Source organism: Rousettus aegyptiacus, unplaced genomic scaffold (genome assembly GCF_014176215.1).
Source record: "Rousettus aegyptiacus isolate mRouAeg1 unplaced genomic scaffold, mRouAeg1.p scaffold_m13_p_11, whole genome shotgun sequence".
NCBI lineage: Eukaryota > Metazoa > Chordata > Mammalia > Chiroptera > Pteropodidae > Rousettus > Rousettus aegyptiacus.
Window position 1 is genome coordinate 79593447 of NW_023416286.1, and position 22409 is coordinate 79615855.

Sequence of the window (22409 nt, forward strand, 5' to 3'; positions counted from 1 at the left end):
TAATTAAGGAGCAGTATTGAACATGTTGACCAAATGTAGTTATGATGTTAATCAGACAACAATAATTTAATAAGAGCACCCTTTAGATCAACCATTAATATAAGAAAGATAAATTCACCTGTTAATTTGTCAATAAATTAGAGTGGCAAGTCTCCCTTAGTTTAAATTATTAAGGCAAGATATTAGAAAAACATAATTCTTGGATATGAACTCAAAATCATACAAGCAGGTTTCCTTTGAACTCAATAACTTATGCAAAGATAGAATAATTTTGTCTGTATATTTGTTTAGTCCTTTTCAGAGAATAATTTTTTTAATAATACTTTTTTTTTGGAGCTCGATGAGACCAGATATAAAAGCAAACACTTTTAGTGATCTCTTTTTTATCAGATTCAGGTTGAAGATTGCCAAAATTTTTGGTCTCACAATTGGTTGCAGTCTCGTGATGGAGTTCCCAGTTGAGATTAGGAAACTAAACCCCTGGCAGGCAGATGTTTTGGCCTAAAATGATGTGTTGTTTTAGCTTTCTAGATGGCTTAAAATATAGCTGGAGTTGTCTTTTATCAAGGCTTTGTGAAACACTAAATTAATTTGCATTGACATTCTGGGTGTTGGTGATAATTTGTAGTGACATTATGCCTATTGGTTATGATTGTGACAGGCAGTCTCTATCTAAATGGACATTACAAGAGCCCAATTTAAGAGTCTTAGCATTGGAAATTTCTGCTTTGAGGAGGGGAGATTTCTAGCATATACTTGTTTTTCCCACCACAGTTATGGATTAATACACATAATTTTAGGCAGTTGAGGAATGACATGAGAGGATTATTGGCACTGAACGTTACATAGTAGAGTGAAGAATTCTGCAATGGTTTTTCTGCAGTGATGTGGTTATAAAAGGCAAATGAACACCAATTCCTAGCCTTTGCATGTATAAAATGTCAAGGAATTAGATAAAAAGGGAAATAGAAAACAAATTCAAGCTGGTGTAATTTTTCTTGTCAAATAATTTTTCAAAAATATCAGGAATTGGTTCAGTGGAATAGTCTAATATTGTATGCAGTGTATAATTTTGTCTAATTACAACCACTTTTATTTCATAAAAAATATTAACAGAAAAAGTATGCTTAGTCTGTAGCCATATTAAGAAAATAAGATGTAATGAATATTCACAGCAAATCTAATATACAATCATATACATGTTGCTGTATGAAATCTCTCTGAAGTGAAAAGACATTTTCAATACCTTACCAAAAGTTTTAATAATAATAGTTTAACTACAAAGTATTGAAGGCTCCCCTAATTCCAGCTTTTCTTTCCCCTGCTTACAGAGCTTATCTATCATAGCAGTAGAATTATGGCAATATTTTCTAATATGAAGACTGTGTATTTATTTTTGAAGTTATCAGAACTTTTTAACTCTATTGCAAATTGTTTCCACAGTGGCACTTTAATAAAATTACTGTTTTCAGACTTTAATTTAGCAAACTCTTGAACGTATTTTTACATAGATTTCTGATGGAGGTGCTAATCTTTAGATTTTTGACTGTGATTTTTTGAGATGTTTATTCAGTAGAAGATGATTTCTTTTCCTTCATTATGTGTATTCTATCTTTTAAACACAAAATATGTTTGAATGCTATGCAGGGATTGACAAAAGTGAATTATAGCAGTGTGGAAATGACTTACTTGCTGTCATTTAGATCCATTCAGGCAATAGGTTCCAGTTATTCATAGAGTTTTTTAAAAGTTTGTTTGTTTGTTTGTTTGTTTACCTGTAGAATAGTAATATTAAAGCCAACAGTATTAAGAATGTGCCAAATTTAAAGTGAATATTTGAGAAAGAATTTACAGACTCATTAATCGTACTATATTTGAGGTGATTGTAGATGAGTCTTTCATATACAGAAGGCATTAAAATAGAATTATAAAGTCTATTAACCATAATGATGGAGTTCTGAATGTAGATGAAATGAGATGACTGTCTTTAAACTTTCAATAACTTTATTACCCAATTTAGTAGTATTTGTAGCTTATGAAAGCTTGTTTATATTCATTTAACTTCAAAAAATTAAGAATGAATTAAAGAATATTTGAAGTCTGTTATTAAGTTACTAACATTCTGAGTGAGTGATCAAGAGACTGGAAATGTTTTAACTTAGTCTGACTGTATACATACTTTATAGTTAAACCGATCATTACTCTGTCACTGTCGAGTTCTTAAAGCACAGAGTGCTGAGAAGATATCGCAATTTGCTTAATTAACCCCTGTTCATTTTACAAGGGAAGGAATAAGATTACTCTTTGGCAATCACACGTTACTTGAATTATATTTTCTCTTTTGTTACCTTGAAAACATACTAACACCCACACACCTTGATACAGATATGGACAGCAGAAGCACCCCACTCATGAATGAATGCATTTCTTCTTAACATAAACTGAATGTTAATAGTTCTAATGGCATTTCTCGCTGATGGAAGAAAAAGTTGCTATCGTGAGGAAAACAAAGCTTATGCTTTACAGTTTTATGGCTTGCGCTAAAAGTAGATTAAGACTGCATTTGTGTGTTCTCTACATAGCTTTCCTAATATCAACTGACTTCTTGCAGAAGATGCATATGCTTTCATTCTGACCAATAAAAGGCAACTTGGTGAGTTACAGAGTTTGACTGGGTGCTTGACATGTGGTGCTGTTCCATTACAATGATGAGCAATCGGTAATGGGGAGGTTAAGAAGAATTTAACTTGTCTCGCTTGTTTTTAAGTATGCTCTTAGCTATGTTGATATCCTCATATTCTAAAAATATAAAAAATGCAACATTTGTTCACATATACCAGGTTTTCTTAATATTGTTTTTATAGTACCAATATAAAAAAAGAATGATAATGTGCTCCTAGTCATTCTATAATTGTGTTCTAATATTACCAGACTGTTTTTGTAGACATAGTCAGATAAACACATTATTTGTTGTGTAACTGAAAAATGCATCTTTTCAATCATTATTGCCTAAGTAATTTTTAGAGAATGATCATTGAGTGGTCCCTCTCCCAACTTCACCACTCTGTGATAGGTGGATATAATTGATTCCTTTTTCATTCTTTTATTATTAAAAGAACCCTATAGAAACTAAAACACATATTTTCAGTTAAAAAAGTAGCAATATTTCTGGTAATTTATAATCATTTTTACTTCTGCAAAATACCCACATTTATATATCCTCCAAACAAATCGTCACATGTAACTATAGGCTAAAAATGAGGAAATGTGGCTGAAAATAATCTCCCTTATTGTCCTACAATGTATGAATAATTATAAACGTAAACACTTGACATCACATGTTCCTATAATACCATTATTCTGTAGGTAGCATTCACATTACAATATATTCTATTGCTAATTCTACTGAAAATCTTGAGATGTATCATAAGGCACTACACAAAGCATTATTGTTAAAGAACTGGGGGAAAGCTCCCAATTGAAAACTGATAATTAAAAGTATTATTTAAAATAAGTATATTGCAGAGTAGATAAGAAATTCAATGTAGAGATATCTTTCTATTTTGATTTTAAATTAAGTTTTTATATACACAAAAAAGTTTGGATCAAGCATTAGATGATACATTTTAGAAGATTTAAAATAGCCAAAATAATGTTGCAGCGTGTTATATTGATAAATTATCAATAACAATTATTACTGTTAATAATTGATAGGAAATTTTCCTCCCTGTGCTAGTGATTTAAGTTGAATGGGAATTTAGTAACATATATAGGGATGCATCTTAATATCTATCTTTGCTGAACAGTGTTGAAAACACAATTAACATTTGTCCTCATTAAAATGGACTTTTGTACACTATAATTTGAATTAAATAATGACTATATTAAAGTATTTAAAAAGTTGTATATCAAAATGTATAACGTTCCATTTTTGGCTATATTTTGTAAAACATTTTTGGTGTAATCAGTATGACTCTCACATATGTCAAATCAAGTATTCTACTATTTATTTAAACAGATATATACCTAATGTATTTGGAAGCTTATTGCACTCATATAATTGTATATATTGTGGCTTCAAAAGTCTGTACTTATCCTTGCTTTAAAGAAGTAGTATGTGCATTTTTTTTCCAATTTATTTTAATTATATTAAGGAAAACATCCTTTACTAAATGTACCTTAAAATTCACAATAAAGTTTCAGAAATTGTTTTGTACAGTATTGAGATTTTGTGTTGAATTTGTTTGTGAACATTTTTTGAAGTTGTCCTCTGGTTTTCTAATAAGGAGTCCCTGAACGTAACCTTATTGATAAAATGATGAGTTAAAACATGTGGTATGGTGAGTGCCATTGTAATCTGGAGGCTGTTCTCCTAAGTGATTACTTGCTCTCACCTGTGGAACCTTGGCTAAAAGACACCAAATGGGCTTCCCCCTCAAATCCCCAGTCACTCGTTTTGTCCACTTTTCAGTGGACAAAATATCAAGCAATTTACACTTTAACGGAGTATTCTAGACTGCAGAGAAGCAGTTTCATGGAGGTAATATGGAGAAAATATATGCAGGTCTGTTAATGGAGTTTTTTATGCTATGTTATAGAAGCTAAATAGATATTTAAGGGTAAAAGTTTGGCATACATTACTTTTGACATCCTATTAAAATGTAAGGTCAGTCTCTCAAATATAGTAAATATAAATATCCACATTTGGTTCAGGTTAGCTTACTTAAAGGCAGGCTCACTTATTTTGCTAACAATATTCAACTATCTGGGCTGAGGGCAAGCCCTGCATCATCCTGAGTTCACCACAGTATTTAGAGTCACCGTGAAACCTGTAGGGTACCTCTGGGCCATTTCCTCAGAGAAACTCGTGTACTCCACATGGTGGGGTAGGAATCTATATGAGTTTGCGATGTGTTTTATGTTTAGGTTCCCTACGATAAGAAGTAGGGAATTGAATTATATTTTCACAGGAAATAATCTTTTCAATTACAGATTATTTTATTCATATATTTGTTTAAAACAGCAAAAAAATCATTGATATCATTAAAAGGTTAAATATTTTTCATATGAAAGTGTTCCATTTTGTAATGATGCTCATTTGAAATAGCACAGATGAAAACTTACAAATCTTAAATGTGGAATGAATATTACAAAATTGCTGTTGATCTTAACATTACCTTTATTTTAGCCCAGATTGGTTTAGCCCATTCTGCCCCATTTCCCAGGTTCTGTTTTAGCTTTCGCGGATATTTTTCCTTTAAAAATAGTTGGTCAGGTCCGTTCAACAAATATAGTTTAATGAAAATATTTTTAGCTTGCATTTATATTTTGATGCTATACACAAAACAAAACATTTTAAAAACTTTCCATCCAAGTAATGAAAAATATTTTGAATAACGAAGTCTTCAAATCTGGGGACCAACAGGAGCTGGCAAGAGGCTATATTGGTATCTTAGTTAAATATTTAACACCCAGGAATAACATGGTGTTTTTTTCCATAGAAGAGAAAATCGATTCCAAATATGCATTTTCCCTTTTGATTATTCTTTGATATCATTCCCTATTTTAATGCTATTTAGCAGTTCTAGCCATTTCACTTTTTTTTATATTTTTTCCTGAGGTACCATTCCTTATAAATATTTTGCCCATATTTTTATTCATAAATAGTGCATATTTTATTACCATATTAAAACACATTAACAAATTATTCAAATCATTTTTACCACTTAATTTCACTTCAAAATTACATTCTGATATTTACTTGAAGGTTAAAAAGTATTATTAGTCACAGTTTGGAAGAAGCAAAAAATGTGTTTGATCTGGTTATATGGTAAGATGCATACTGGGGTTAATTTTATTACTTTTATTTATTTATTTTACTTCTTAACATACTTGCAAGATAGAATAAAGTGTGTTACCTACACAATGAGACAATAATAACTAATTTTTTCATTTCATTATATAAAATACATCGTATTTAAGATAAGTATATTGTCCTTACAGTTTAGAAAAATTATCATCTAGTGACTTGGAATTTGGACATAAGTATATATTTAATAAATACATTTTACTTTAAAACTATTGAAAACAATAAATACTGGCAAACTTTTGTTTTGATACTGAGCCACTTTTTTACATTATTACTCTGTGTCTTAATTGAAGGGTGGCAGTGTTAGAATAATTCATTTATAAATCATAACTATTAATTGGTATATTTAGGAGGATTCTTAAATATAGTATTAAGTGCATGCATGTAATGTAGTGCCTTTTGGCAATTACTTATTTTAATCATTTCAGAAATGTGTAATAAACTTAAGCATGTAAATGGTTATTAATATTACAGAAACATATTTGTTACTTTAAATATTTTAAAACCAGCAGTGTTTAAACTTTTGTGTTTTAGACTCCTTTGATTATCATTTAAAAGCTATGGGCCCAATCTCCAGAAAGATTCATAAACCTCATGTATTTTTAAAAATTATTTAAAGTTTCCATAGACCCTGTGAAATTTTCTAGGGGTCTGTGGCCCTTGATAATAACCAAGTACATGGAAATTAATAAGGTCTCTACTAAATGTTCTTTGAAAATAGTTTGAAGTATTTTAAGTAAAAATAATTTAATATTCTTTTCTCAGCACTGGCTATTTTTTAGAAAATGAACTCTTTGTAACCAGTCTCTCCCATAATAATGGCTAAAGCCTAGAACTGTGTTCTCTTCCTTATGTGTACAGTACAGAAATGAGATCCATGAACACATACATTTTGCCATGGGAATGCATACATTGATCACGTTAATGAAATGCTCTCCACCGAATATATAATTGATGCTGTTAGCAAACATGCAAATAAGCAGCCAGACAGCCAGCCAAATGCAATAGGGCAAGTTTAAATTTAAACTTTCTGATGTATGCAGTTCTCATTATTTGTTAAATTGTATTTAGTTTTTCTATTTTGACCATTTTGCTTTTGCTCTGTAAGGTGCACAAACAATCCCTACGGAGTGACATAACAAAAATGTAATTTCCTGTTTACCCTTACATTTCCAGCCTATACTTTGCCTGATGGTTTCTTTCTTCTTGCAGAGAATAATAAAAACAGTACTTTTTTTTTTGCCTATAGTCAATAAATTTATAAATTAATTTCACATTAAATCATGTGTTTGAATTCCACAGATATTGCTTAAAGTTGGTTTCTATCCATAATTTTAACAAAGTTAAAGCTCCATGTTTGAGGCTTTTTCAAGGTCACACAGCTCCTTTGTGGCTCAGCTAGGATTTTTTTTTTTTAATCTTCTAACACTCACCTCAGGAATCAAGGTTGATTTCAAAAAGAGAAAGTGTTTTAAAGACAATGAAATGAATCATTACATAAGCATACATCAAAATGTATTTGCCCAGAAATTCATTTTTGAAAATATATACAAAACTTTTCAGTGTTATTTTTTTTATATTTTAATAGTATTTGTCATATACGTGAGATATTTTCACTGTACATTTTCATTATTTGTGGTTTTCATTAACTCATGGTCATTTCAATTTCACTAAATTTGTAAGACTTCCTTCCTACATTCCTTCCTTCCCTCACCCTCCTTCTCCTAACACCCCCACCCTTTTCTCTACTTCCTCCCTCCCTCCCTCCCTCCCTCCCTTCCTTCCTTCCTTCCTTCCTTCCTTCCATGTGTGTGAATCTTCTGCCAGGGTTGATAGATGAGAGTGGTTTCTCATCACTGAAGGGTAGGACATCCTGGATGAGAATTCTAATAAATACAAATGTTTTTGTGTCCTGATTACATTCTCTTCTAGTACATTTCTTAAGGACAAGTCTATCCTCCTCCAGTTGCAATGCGTCTTAATTTTGACGTATTCATATCAGTACTCAGAGCAACTAAACCTAGTAATTATTATGTATTAGATTCCACACATTCTTTTATTTGTGGATTTTTTTTTAACCCTTAGAATAGTCCTATGAAGTAAATGTTCTTATCCTCATTTCATTGATGAAGCAACTGAGTTTCATAAACATTAAGTAATCTATCCAAATTGTTTCAGTTTTACAGCAGACTATTACAGATTAAACAGTAAATCACTTTGGTTCCACTTCTCTTTGATAAATTAATGGTCTTATCTTTATTTTTTTTTTTAATACGACTTTATCAAGGCATATTTTAGATCCCATATAACTCATTCAGAGTGTACAATCCCACAATTTTTAGTGAATTTGGCAAGTTGTGCAACCATCACTATAAACCATTTCGGGAACAGTTTCATTGCCCCAGTGGATCCCTTGTGCCAATTTACTGTTGATTATCTCCCCACCCTCAGTCCCCAGGCAACCACGAATTTACTCTCTGTCTTTATGGATTTGACTTTTCTAAACATTTCATATATATGGAATTATACCACAGGCAAAATTTTAACTTTTACTTTCAAGTGATCATTTTTATACTATTTTTAAATGAATATGTCTTTACATATTATTACAATTATTGATACTATGAAAGTATAAATCTACCAATATCCCCATGAGCATGAATCATTTTCCCCAACAGCTTTTCTAATTAGTATAGATCCTTATTTTTGTCAAAAAAGATGTGATAAAATCAAATAACTCTTTATGAGAGTGACGAATTATTATTGCACCAAGAACTGTTGTTTGAATCCTTCCATACTGATTAAAATAAAAGATTACCTATTAACTAGTAGGTTCATTAACTGCTTTTAAAGATCTCAAAATGCATAAACCTAATAATATTCAAGACATTAATTTACCAAGCGAGACTATATTTACTGCATTTTTATAAGCATTTTTAGCAGTAGTTTGGATAGGGCTCTGATGACCTCTTGTTATGGAGATTTCTCAGTTGACACAAATGATTCAGCTTTCTACTTTCAGCGAAATCAGCATTTCTTCCTTGATACACATCAACCCCAGTCTTGTAATTACAGTTGGCTCTCTCGGTAGAGATTCCCTTCTTGACATCAGTGATGTCTCTTCATTATGCTCTTGAAGCATTTTGGTTTTCATTATGTTTCAACATGCGCTCTAACCATGGAGTGGTTTCAGCTGTGCCACTCTTGTAAAAAAGTTACAGAACCATTAAACTTATCAATCTTTCCCCAGTATATTAAATGAGTAGAAACAAAATACCATTTCTTTGGAATGATTTCTAGAGATCATTAGGAAACAAAAAATTTAAAGTTTTAAAGAATAATCTAATAAAATAATAAACATTATTATTTGAGAAGACATGATAATGTGTTGCAAAACAGTAAATGATCCAGATTGTATTTGTTTTTATCTTAAGATGCCATCTCTTGGTTAGAAGATTTAATTCCTCAATTGTAATCTCTGAACAAATATTTCAACGATTTCGTTCTCTAAGCAAATATCAAACAGGTAATATGAGATGACCAGACATGGTCAATGACAGAGAAATAGTTCACTGAACAGTCATCACGTCTATGAAGAAAATACATAGAGATAATGGAGGTGAAAGGAGAGTTACAAATCTCATTTTAATTTTCAGTGGCCATCATTAATTTTTTGTCTTTGTCCCGTATGTTTTAACTTGAAGCCAATTATTTTGTATCTCAGCATTTGTGAAAAAGAGAACTATTAAATGCATTAACTATTCTGTAATGCTTATATGAGTGCAATAATCAATAAATTAATATATGAAAGAGCTTAGTATAGTGCCTGCAACATGATGAGCATCCATAAAGTGTTTGATAAGTAACATCATTAAAACTCCCCAAAGATTTCCTCTCAGTTTAACTTTAACAACTAATTTCGCTTTAACAGTATTCTGTCCATTTAAAAAAAAATTATCCTTATTCATATAGTAGAAAGAACCAAAATAATCTAAACATACAAAATTTTGAAGTTCTATTATTTCTTATAACTTAAATATTAGTGACACTGAAGTTAAATGTTAGTCCTGTTTGTGTAATAAAATCTGAGTTAACAGAAATATTTAAAACTGGTTTCACTTCCATAGAAAATGTGGACAGAATTAGTAAAGGTTCGTTGCCATGGGGATTATAAGAGACTAACAAGTTAAAAATTAAAAGAACCTTTCTTTGAAACTTCTGTAAACTCATAACTGCAGGCTTTCTCTTTAATCATTACTTGTAATTAAAGTTTTTTCCTCACTTATAAGGATGGGAACTAAGAATATATATTCAAGGTAACCTACAATAATGTAGGCTTTGAGAGGTTATTATTTTTATGATTTATTTCTTTTGGAAAAACTCATGTTTTAGAGTTTAACAGATAGGTAATATAGTTGGGATTCATGTTTGTTTCTTAACTCTGTTAAGCATCAGACCAGAGTTGAAATATCATGCTTACTTTTGCACTGATTTTAGTAAAACCTGAATAGAGAAAAATAGATGTGACCATGCAAAAGAGTTGTATGTGAACGGGATGGAGTTATAAGTGAAGTATGCCAGAGACCTTCTTTTTCTTTTTGTTTTGTGTGGATGTGTTTTTAATTTCCTGTAGCATATCTCATGATCCCTTATATATAGGTGACCAAGAACTAAAGCTTCAAGGAAAGGGAAGATCTTATGATACTAACCACTTAGGTATAGAATTAATTTATCAGACATTTTTATTTCACTGGGCTGAAAAAAATTTATCCTAGATGTAGTCTAAATCTAGTATGTCACTGCATGTACGTTTGATTACAAACAAATGTGACTTTAGTTAGACATATATGGGCACAGTTATAATGACTTGTGCTATAATTGGGTTTTCGTGTGTGTATTTTCAGCTTATCTCTAGTTTTTACAACAGCAAATTGGGTGGTGATGAATAGAAAAAGAAACAATAGAAGGAGGAAACTCGAAACAGGATTGGGTAGAAAGGATGGTACACATTAAGCAATTTTCTCTTCTGGCTACTCGAGGAAAGATAATAGAGTCTTACCAAAACATTCCTTACGAACACGTGGTTGCTGTGTATGCTTCTGGAAATAACTTAATGAACAGGGTATGTAAATTGAGGGACTTTAAAAGTTGCAGTTCTATACAAAAAAGAAAGGAAAGGGCCATGGTTATCCCTTTAACAATTGTTTGCACTATTTTAAATGGTATCTTCTGAGGAATCTGCTTCACTCACAATAAATTCTACTTTTCTGAGTTTAGCCACCAATGCTTAGTTATCGAGCCTTCCTTCCATTTCATGCGACAATTCTGGAATCTTCTGACAGATTTCTAACTTTGCCCCTCAGTTTTGTATTTATTTTCATTAAGTCAGACTGAGTATGATGTTGTCGTTTGGAATCTAAGGACCCTAAAAATGTTTTCTGAAATCACATATAAATCAATGCATTTTTATATTCATAATATTAGACAATATATATACAGACAACTGGTTCGACAGAAAAAATCAACTATGACTGTGATGGTCAGGAAAACTTCACAGAAGAGACTGAAACTTAACAAAATGTCTCAAAATTTAAGCCAATGGTAGCTAATATTTGTTTTTTAGTAATCTTTGTATCACTTTAAAGTTTGTTCTCTCAATTATTCACGGTAACTTAATGGGTTTGGAAATTCATATATTTTTTTTCTTTAACATCTTATCATTGACAAAATTAATGTTGAATAATAGATGCATATGGTGGAAGAAGAATTTTACATTCTTACTATGTGCTAAGATGTGCATTAATCTGTCTTAAGTCTTCTAGTAGTCCTTTAATTATAGATTTGATTTTTATAAGTAAGATACCAAAGTAGTGAAATGACTTGCTTAAGGTCACATGGAAATCATGCATTTCAATTCCAGTAAGACCCCCTGTTTCAGATTTTTTTCTTTTGTATGATTTTTGGAAGGATAATAAGCAGAAAAAGAAAAAGAGAGAGAGAATGCTCTTGGAAGATGCCTGAAGCAGGAAAGATAGAGGAGAGATAATAACATGCAGAAGAATATAAGGCAGGTCCAGGCAAGGGAGTTGCTGGTTTGACCAAAGAGAGATTTGTGCAGAAAAAAATATGATTAAAGATATGCCTGAAGTAGCAAGCTGGAGTTAAATTAAAGTGAGCACACAATAACTTTCTAGAGATGCTCATTGTTTCCTGTGTTTTCAAATTGAAGTGTAAGTATATATCTCTAACATTTTGTAAGATTATATATTGTTTACTTTAAAAATGTTGGAGAGAGTTTTGGTCAGTAGGAAGCAATTCGAGATGGTGAACAGGAGAGGACAAACAAAATAATAGATTGTAAAGATAAATTCTTCAAATTCATGAAAATTCTTATCAAGTATTTATTGAGAGCCTACTCTATGTTAGAATAGGGACAACTAAATAAACAAGACAGTCCTCCCTGTTTTCAAGGATTTTATATTTTTCCAGCAATGTCATTTTCCAAGAAATTTGAATTCTAGACAGAAATATAGTAGTTATATAATGTGTAAAGTGTATATTTATATTACTTATGGAATTATGATTTAGCCCATAGTAAAGATTAAAAACTCAAAGGATACAATTACTTTCATAAAAGGGAATATTTTTCAGAGCATTTACCAAAGTGGATACTAAAACATCAAAAACATATTTCATTGCTTTGAGAGATTCAGTCTTAAGAGATCTCATGTAAGTAGAATGAATGGTAAGGGCTTGAGAACTTGTTATGCAGTCATTTCTCAGTAATTTTCAGTGGGATAGAAAATAAAAAATACCAGTTTGATTCCCCCCCCCCACCCGCCCCCTATTTTCTACTTATCTATAGGGTCAAATGAAAACTTAGCTTTCATTTGACATTTTAATATTTTACTGGGAAGGATCAAGAACTTAAGGGGAATAGAACACTAACAAAGCAATGTGTATTCTAACTGAAAGATAGAAAACAAAAGGTTGTCTGTATATTTTAAAATACACATAATTGAAAATTACAGAAAAGTTTGAGTTACAAATAGTAAAACTATACTCAGAAAAATTTATTTTGACAAATCTATATTTGTTAATACATTCAAACACTTCTCCTGTCTATAATTTAATTATTAATTTTATATTAACAGCTTTTTACTGGATTCTGACCACCCAGTGTGCTGGATTCAGCATTTTCAAAGTAGGAATCCCAAGGTCTTTCTTGGAAAGTACATTATTCATTTTGTTAGTTCATCTCTCTCAAAATGATCCATTAATTGCTCAATTTCTTCTTTATATTTAATTTATTATGGACACAACAATATAAAACATATTTTTCAAGTTTAAGCTATCAAGAGTCTAGGTGAACTTACTATAAAGAAATGTGGTAGTTTCAAATTTGGGAGAAGGAAAAATTAGTCCTACTACCATTCCATCAATTATCCCATTAACTTATCAAACATTGATATTGTGCTCACAAGTAGTGTTTCTTTACCTGTCTTATTTTCTGCCTATCTAATGTTTATTGGAGTATTATTAATGTATTAAAGATACCAAGTATAGCACCATTATACAGTAAGCAGCAGGACTAGATGTCAAAGGCACTAGTGACAGGAATTGGGTGATACCGTTATACCTCAGCATCTTTATCTATACAATCAGAAATTTATAGTAGATTTTCCAAGAATCTTTATACATTAATATTCAATGAAGACATCCTCAAAACTTTTTGCACATTGTAATCCTTGCAAAATGAAATTGAAAAATAAGCTTTGATTGATAAATGTTAATGGCGAGTGTCTTTAATATTTGAAGTGCCTTTGTGACAGTATCTGAAGTTGTGTTACTTTTGATTATTTTATTTTAAGAATATTTGTTTCAGTTGATCAGTTGACATCTAGTAATTCATATTAAAAAAAAACATTATGCTTTCCTCTTGAAGCTGTTATGGTTTTGAATTATTAGCTTGGTAACTCCCTTCTCTTGCTGTTACTTACCTCTGTCTGAAATACTCTTTTTCCAGATCATCAGGTGGCTTTCTCCCTCACTTCATTTACACCTGTGTTCAGTGCTCCTCCTCTGATGCTGACTATCCTTTTTAATTATTATCTTTCATAACACTTGTCACTATCTGACCTTATAGTGTACTTTTTAAATTTTTAACTGTATATATCTAATGACTAATCAGAAATAAGCTTTTTGATACTGGTTTCTTTATTTGCAGCAAAGCTGTATCCTTGTTGCCTAGATCTGCAGTGCTATTCAATAAATTAAGCCTAGCCAGAGATAACAATTTTTAAAGTAATTAAAAGTAAATAATATTAGAAAAATATTTCCTCAGTCACACTAGTCACATTTCAGCTACTTGATAGTCACACATGGCTAGTGGCTACCACACTGGACAGTACAGACGTGGACCATTTCCACCATCCCCAGAAGTTCTGTGGTCAGCACTACCAGTGTATGAAAGATACCCAATAAATAATGAGTGATCAAATCCAAAATCTTAAACAAAAAATGTTTTAAATTAAGGTCTATCATATTTTGTTTTGTTTTTTGATGGAATTACTTTCATTCAGTGAGAGAGATCGTAAAAATGAAAAGGTGAAACCTGTTACCTATACTGTTATTCACCAGTATTATCAAAGATTTTCAGGGCGAAGCACTAGTTTTTTTTTTTCTTTTCAAATGTGATTCCAAGTATTTTATTAAAAGAAGAGGTGTGTTTCTTGATAGATAATAACTTACTGAAATTAGAAGAAATTATTTCATGATTGGAAAATAGAATTAGTGTTACCATACGTGATCACATGAGGAATTATACATCCCTTGCCAATTAAAGAATACTTTTATTAAACTTTTTTTATGATTTCTCATAACGGCATTGTCAAAATAATATTGCCAAAACCTTTTAAATAAAAAACTATATTTGCTTCACATTTGTAGTTTCAATAAAGATTTAGACAAAATTTAAAAGATAGGTATGGAAAGACTGAGTCTTTATGACAGAAAATAATCTATTTTATAATAGTACTAGTATAATTAAGTGATTAAAGTCGATAAATTATTATTTACCAAGTTATTATCAGTCAAGTCAGAAATCTCACATAGATGCAGAGAAATTGGTATGGTAAATGTAAGGCACAGTTTTTTTCCACCTCTACTTAAAATTCAACCTCATTAGTCAGTCATAACATAAATTGGCTTGTTGGTTTTAATACTAAAAATTTCTTATGAAATTTTAAAGTTAGATTTTGCTGTTGAAGTTGACTTGCTTATCTGAATAACATTGGCTTTGAAATTACTCTATGGTGGATATAGTTGCATTTTCTCTTAGCCTATTTCAATGAAATAAAAATAGGTATTATTTCTAAATTTCATTAAAATCAGTTGACATATACATGTGGTAATGTTTATGATCGTGTGTATCTACATCTAAAGTTGTGTGAAATCTGTGATGAAGTTCAGTAAAAGCATTTTTTTTTATCAGTTGTACTCTAGAAACATAGAATTGTATAGACATACCATTTAGGCATGTTAGAATGTCTTCTACTGGAAAGCATGCATAAGAAACTATATCTAAGGAAACTCATTATCTAATTTTCACAGGTTATAGTAGGCCATACTGTGTAAATCAAACCCATCCGTGGACACCGGTGCACATTTCTATTCGATGCTTTTTCTCTATCCCCAGGCTTGAGGAAAGACAGTTGTGATTGTTTTCAGTTACTGAAGAAAGTGGCTTTTATATACACTGGGAAGATCAGAGAGGCACCATGAAACCTGGAATTCTCCCTTGGCTCTAGGATTTAAGCTGTTGGAGTGTGTTTGTTCTTTTGTTTGTCTTTCAGGGCTGCATGGAACAGCAATGGCCATCATGTTCAGCTTTGATGCTTGTAGGGGATAAGTTAGGTATAAAACACAGTACAGAGAAAGATAGATGCTTACTGCTTTTGTACTGAAAAGTTGAGAAAAAATGTTAAAAGTGTTTGGGTTCACCTAAATTGAAGCAAACAAATGAACAACAAAAATACTTATAAATTGCTGGTGAAATTACCAGTGGTTCCCTCTGATTAAATTATGACATGTATGGACTAAAGAAAATGTTCTTTCCGTTTTTGCTTTACCATTGTGTGTGTGTGTGTGTGTGTGTGTGTGTGTGTGTGTGTGTGTGTGTACAGGCTTTAACAAGTGAGACATAATGCCCGAGAATTTCTCATATCTGAAACTTAATGGGGATCTAACGTGTATGTTCATTTTGGGGTTGTAGCAAACCCATATGTTAAAAATAAACATTAATATGTCTAACTATTATTACACATTAGAGTTATTTTCCAGTTAATCTTAAAACAGAAAATAACTTCTTTTCCTTTTTCCTTCATTCATCTTAATCTTTTCATCTTGCAATTTATCATTAAAACTTAACTAATTCTATTTAAGGTCTTGCTACTAAAAATGCAATCCACCTAGGAACCAGAAACATCTGATTTACCTGGGAGCTTATTAGAAATGCAGAATCCCATACCTATTGAACCCAAATCTGCATTTTAGCAAGGTTTCAGGTGATTTGAAGGCATATTAAAGTTTGAGAAGCAATATTTTAATATATGCCCTATATAGCAGTAGATGTTTGCTAATCATAGATAAATTTTTGATTTCTGAAATGAAATAATGTTTTTCTAATATAAAGCCATAAAGTCATGATAACTTCAGTGTCACTCAACATACTTAAAGAGTCAACATAAATTATTTTACTTATTATACATATTATCTGTCAGGATCCATATTGTTAATTTAAGTGCATGCTCTTAGGATTCAAGAGAGAGTGAAAAGTATAATTCTTTCCACTAGTAGGTTGTTTCATGTTTATTTCTACTTTAATTATGTTTTTGTACACAAGAACAATTTTTAGCTTTTTTAAAAATCTTAAATGCTTATTAAAAATGTTTACAACAAGTTGAAGAATATCAGTGGTAGAGTGTCCCAATGATACTGAGAAAAATTTTTAAAGAATATTTGAGACTATATTATCAGTATTTTGTCTGAAAACTCTTAAAATAGATTAAATACCTGAGCAACTTAAATATTTCAAATGATTGATTATGATTTATTAACTCCAGATTATGTTAACTTCATGTGTAAAGATTGCTTGGCTTATGATGAATCGTATTGTGTTAACGTATACTTATTTTATCTATTGTGATCATTTATACCATATGCTACATATTTATATGTTAATGTATTTTCACACAGATGACTATAATCTTGCTTTAAGATATCACATCTGTCCTCTTACACTGAAGATATTATCTTTCAATCTATATTCATCTTCTTTTACAAGTTCTAATTTTAGCCATCTCATATAATTTAATTGAAGAATACTTCCTCTGTCATTTTTAGCTTTTTTTTTTTTTTTTTTTTTACTTTGAAGCCATTATAGATTCAACTATGTTTAGTCCCAGAAAATAATTTGGAAAGGAATACCATTTCAATTTTTTTTATTAAAGGCCTCTTTATTAATTATGAAGCCTAATGCATTTAATAAATATTTCTTTTTAGCCTAAACCAATTTTCTTCTTTCTGGGCCATACATCTTCAACTATGTATCAGATGCTTTGGATTCTGAAAATATAATATAAGATTGCATAGGAATTTTTAGAATATCATAAAATTCTTCTTAAAAAATCTATTATATATATTACACAAAGTAATACATATCCTATATTTTAAGAAATGTAATTACGAGTAGTTACTAATTATAATACTAGCTCAATATTAATGTATTTTACTTAATTCTGTGCAAAGAGTGGACAATTTAGTTTTTAAGTTGTTATTTTACATTGTTTATCTGAGTTGGTGATAGGTTTTCACTATTCTTCACTAAACAAATAAAATAAAGGAATACCCAATTTTAAGCAATAAGAGCAGAAATCTATATTGCAGAATTATTGTTTAAAAAATTACATAAATTGTCCTTGGCAGTGGTGGTGGTGGTGGTGTTTTCTTTCTTTGTGTGTGTGTGTGTGTGTGTGTGTGTGTGTGTGTGTGTGTGTGTTTTCATAGTAAGAACACTTAATATTAGATCTACTCTTTTACTGTACATTTTTAAGTGCCCTGAACCTTGTACTTTTTTTTTTTATGAACTTCAAACGATACATTTATTTTAGTTGCTAGTCTTTCCAATGGATCAAGAAATTAGTACAACATTCACTAACTGCCCTCAAATACATTGCTAGATATAAGAGACAGAGGAGCTTATCATAGAAGGTAGCACAGGACAGTACCATAGGAAAGTCTTGACTATGTGGTAGAAGCATTCTGTGGAAGGAGTTATTACAGTTAGCTGAGAAGACCAACTGAAGATGCATTAGGATGAGGTTTGAAGGAAAAATCACCTTTTAACAGGTCAAGGGTCACCCTATATGAATGGAAAATAGTAAAAAAACTACTATTTCTGGAATTCGTAGTTTTATTTCCCATGATAATAAATTTACTTTCCTCCAAAATACAAGAGGTGAATATTGCAGGAGAGAGTTATCACTTACAATTTATCCACATACCATACTTACCCGACTCATGTGTTCATTTTAAAATCCTGTACCTCCACAAATTCAGATCTCTAAATAGGAATCAACTAAAATTACCACATGGACAAAAGGTATACTTTTTGTCCAGATTTAGCACAGAATCCATGGCATTGAAAGGACCTCAACCCCTCTTTCCATTATAATTTTCATCTTTCCAATTTCTACTGTTGTGGACGCTGTGTGACTTTTATTGCCTGTAGTGTTCCTGGTGTCATTTGATAGGATGTTCAGATACGAACCACTTGAAGAAAACTAGCATACATTTCCCTAATCAAGTGTTTGTGAAACAATGACTAAAGAAAGAGACATTGTCCCTTTTCTTCCTTGGGCATAAAATGGAAAATTTAGCTAACTGCACAAATCACTAGATGTTTTAGAAAGAGGCAAATGTGGATTGGAGTACTAGTTTTCTCATTAACACCATTTAAGCAAGGAAAGAATTATCAGTGCATCATAGGGAGGTTTGCAAATTTACATGAAAAGATACTGCAGATCTACGACTTAAATCTTAATTTTTAACCACATAAACACTGTTGTTATATTGTGTAGTTACTTAAACAAATAAATCATTTTAAAATGTAACAGTAATCTTTTATTTTAAAAGTTAAAATTAGTCAAACTGCTTAAACCATTTCTCTTTTATCTCAAACTTCAGCCATGATATATATATTTTTTTGACTTTTGAATAAAGTATACCGTGTATGGGAAGTTTTGTAATTAAAAGTGGCTGCCATTATACTCTGAGGCACTCCTCTTTAACAATATCCCAAAGGTCCAAGAGAGACATCATAAAAATAGCAGCTAAGATATTTGGGGTGACATTTGGATTCAGAAGAAAAGAAAGAAACAGATTTGTAGAAGCAGGAACTTGTAAGGGATCTAGTTCATAGCAGACTTTTTCAAAAAATATATTAACCTGCACTGCCCCAAATTCCACCTGACATGCTAACTTTGTATTTTTTCTTAATAGGAGTCAGGGCTTAGAGTCTGTAGAAATAGATTTTATTCCTGTGATTTGCTTGCTCTCTGGTTTTGGGCAAAACTTTAGCCCCTTTGATATTTACTTTCTGAAATGTATTGCAATGAGATTCAAATGTTCATGAAGGGCTAAGCACTCAATACATAGTAATAGATATTTTCATTATTGCTGATATTAGCTATAGTAGTATTAATAGTTGCAGCAATCATTCAAATCTGTAGTTAAATTAATTGAATCCAATTAATTCCTCACGATATCTAGTTAAGAAAGCAACAGTGAGGAAATAGAGGTAATCTTTTTGTTCATTTTCCTTTTGCAAGACATCAAAAAGAGAGTAACTTTAGAATTTAGAGATCCTTCTGCCATGGCACCTCTCAAACACTTTATAGAAGTTAGGGATAGTAGTGAAGAGCTTGTGGACAGAGACAACTGTTCCTAGGTCTGAGGGTGACCCCAAATAATTTTTATCTCTTAACTTCTTCAAGAAAGACTAGTAAACATTTTATTTGACTTCCTTCAACCAACGATTCCTTAGTCTGGATAGTAAAAATTTACTCAGCGTATTGAGGGATATTGATGGACTAAAGAGTTGGCATGATCAATTCATCTAAGGTCTAAAAAGCAAAGATTTGGGTTATATTCTAAGTGGGAAAAAGAGCGACTGAAATTTTTCAGCAGAGAGACAGCATGGTCTGACCCATAATTTTTAAAAAAGTTCCAAGTTCCAATTACTACATGGTGAACTGAGAGTAAAGGATGAAAACAAAGATAGAGATAATGGTAGTTTGGACCAGGGTATATAGCCAAGGAGGTGGTAAAGAATGGTGAAGTTTGGGATATTTGCTATATATATTGTAAAACTGATATGACACGTTGATGGATTAGATGTGCGGGTGTGGAGAAAAGACATCATTTGTATCTAACCTCTTGACTCCTTGCTTTCTAGCCTGAAAAAAAGGGGAAATGGGAAACCTTGGGGCAGGAGTGAATTTAAGAGGGAAACTAAGAGTCCTGTTTTAGTCAAAAGAAGTCTATTTGATATCTAAATAGAACTATCAGGAAGGTGGTTTAGTTTATGAATCCTGAGAGGCAGGGAGTTTGTATCTGGAGCCACACATTTGGTATCCATCATTGTACGATTCAATGCCCTGAAACTAGATATGAAACCAGGTAGCAGATGAGAGAAAAGCTTTAAAGATAGTAGTACCCTGAAATGAGCCCACATTAAGTGGCAAGAGGAAGAGAGCCACCAAAGTAATCAATAAAGTGAGGGGCAAGTTGGGACCACTGGTGTCCTGAAAACCAAGTGAAGAGTGTTTCTGGAAGAGGGAGTGATTATCTGCTAAAATTCTGCCGAGGGTGCATGAAGACATTAAAATACAGAGAATTGGCCATTGGAAGATATTGTTGGCGGCCTTGAGAATAATGGTTCCCGAATCCAATTTGTTGTAGTTTTTTCATGCCCTGCATTTTCAGTCTCTTCTATGTCCTTTTGTTGACTTTAAAAAGAGACAACCTGATTACAGTGCCCCTCCATCTTTCCAAGATTAACCCACATTACTCTAATTTTGAACTCACTTATAGAGCTGGCACTCACTGTTATTCTCAACATTTTTAGTATATTTTTATGAAATATTTAATTTACACTGCCTCTGTTATACTATTGCCTACAAAGATTCAAATGCTATCTCATCTTAAGTTAAAAAACTTATGTTAACTTTAGTGCTTAGCATTGTCTTCAGATTCATTTCAGAAACATATTTTAAAAATAATCGATATTTCTTTCCTCCAGTTCTCTGCTCTTTCTCTCCCAAATCTCTTGCAATATGACTTTTCTCTACAACTCTCCTGAAATTGCTCTGCTTAATGACACCAGTGATTTCCTAAACACTGGAACCACTGGCTTTTTATGATTATTCTCTCTATGTAGCTACTTTAAGTAGGAAGCTGAAAAAAATTATTTGCACTATTTGCAAGTTTGATTTACCATGACTTAAATTTCAATAATAAATCCCCAGGAACTCTTCTTCTGACTTTAGCTTTTCATAGACCCTAGTTTGAAAGCCACTGGTCTAGAAAACTAGCATTATGTTAATGTCTTTTGCAGAGGACAGCACCTAAGGTAAAGGCCGGGCTGAGAGTCTCTGGCTTCCTACACATTTCCCAGAGTTAAATTTGCCATTAATTTAAAATTGATTTTTAGTAATTAAAATCACAGTTATATTAGCCTCTTGACACAAATTTAAAATGAAGAGCTTTAACTTCATAAATGATAATGCTTATTGCAGTCAATGGTGCTAAAAGGTAACAATACAAATCTGTAAACACATTTGGAGTTTCTGTCCCTGAACATGAGCCAGCATCATAATCTGCTTATCAGTGAGAAATGTTCAGGGAGTGTGAAATTCAACAAGACAAGCCAAAGAAAATTAATTCAGACTTGCCTCAGAAATGCCAATTGACCTAATCTTTGCAATCTATTAATTCTGAAGGTAAAAGGAGCAATAGATAGAAAAGCCTAGGGGGTAATCATAATAACACAAGACTGAGGAACCGCTCACAGAGTCAGCTCCACTCCTGAAGACTAACCAGCAAATTTCAATAGTTATTTTAAATATGCATAGGCCATGCAGAGTCTTACAGGTCAAAGGCAAAATCCAAAAATCAATATCAAAAAGTGACTTAGGGAACTTGAAGACATAAATAATGTGATAGGTTGATTTAATGCAAGTGACTCTAAGAGTTAGAGGCATCCTGTAATAATTGCAGAACATGTCTTTTAGTGAGACATTCTGGAACCCAACAGTGAGCTTCACTAACAGATTTGGAGTTAGTAAAAGCCTTGAATCATAATACTTAGAAAATGGTGTAACAGTAAAAGAATATTCCTGAAAACTAGTGCCAGTTACATAGCAAAGAGATTGTGATTATGAGTTAAAATTTATAGTCAGGAAGCCCCATAGCCTGTCCA

The 22409-nt window shown here is 31.6% G+C and overlaps 1 protein-coding gene across 7 annotated transcripts in view; it reads left to right on the forward strand.

Moving 5' to 3' along the window:
• Positions 1–22409, forward strand: part of PCDH9 (protocadherin 9) — an 808726-nt gene that overhangs the window by 23576 nt on the left and 762741 nt on the right. The window contains exon 3 of one of the 7 annotated variants that reach the window (XM_016137185.2): positions 2583–7437. The exons of the other annotated variants lie outside the window; for them this stretch is intronic. Coding sequence (XP_015992671.1) covers positions 2583–2591 — 9 coding nt within the window. The 3' untranslated portion in view covers positions 2592–7437. Of the gene's footprint in view, positions 1–2582; positions 7438–22409 lie in introns of those variants that run through there. 7 annotated transcript variants of the gene reach the window in all.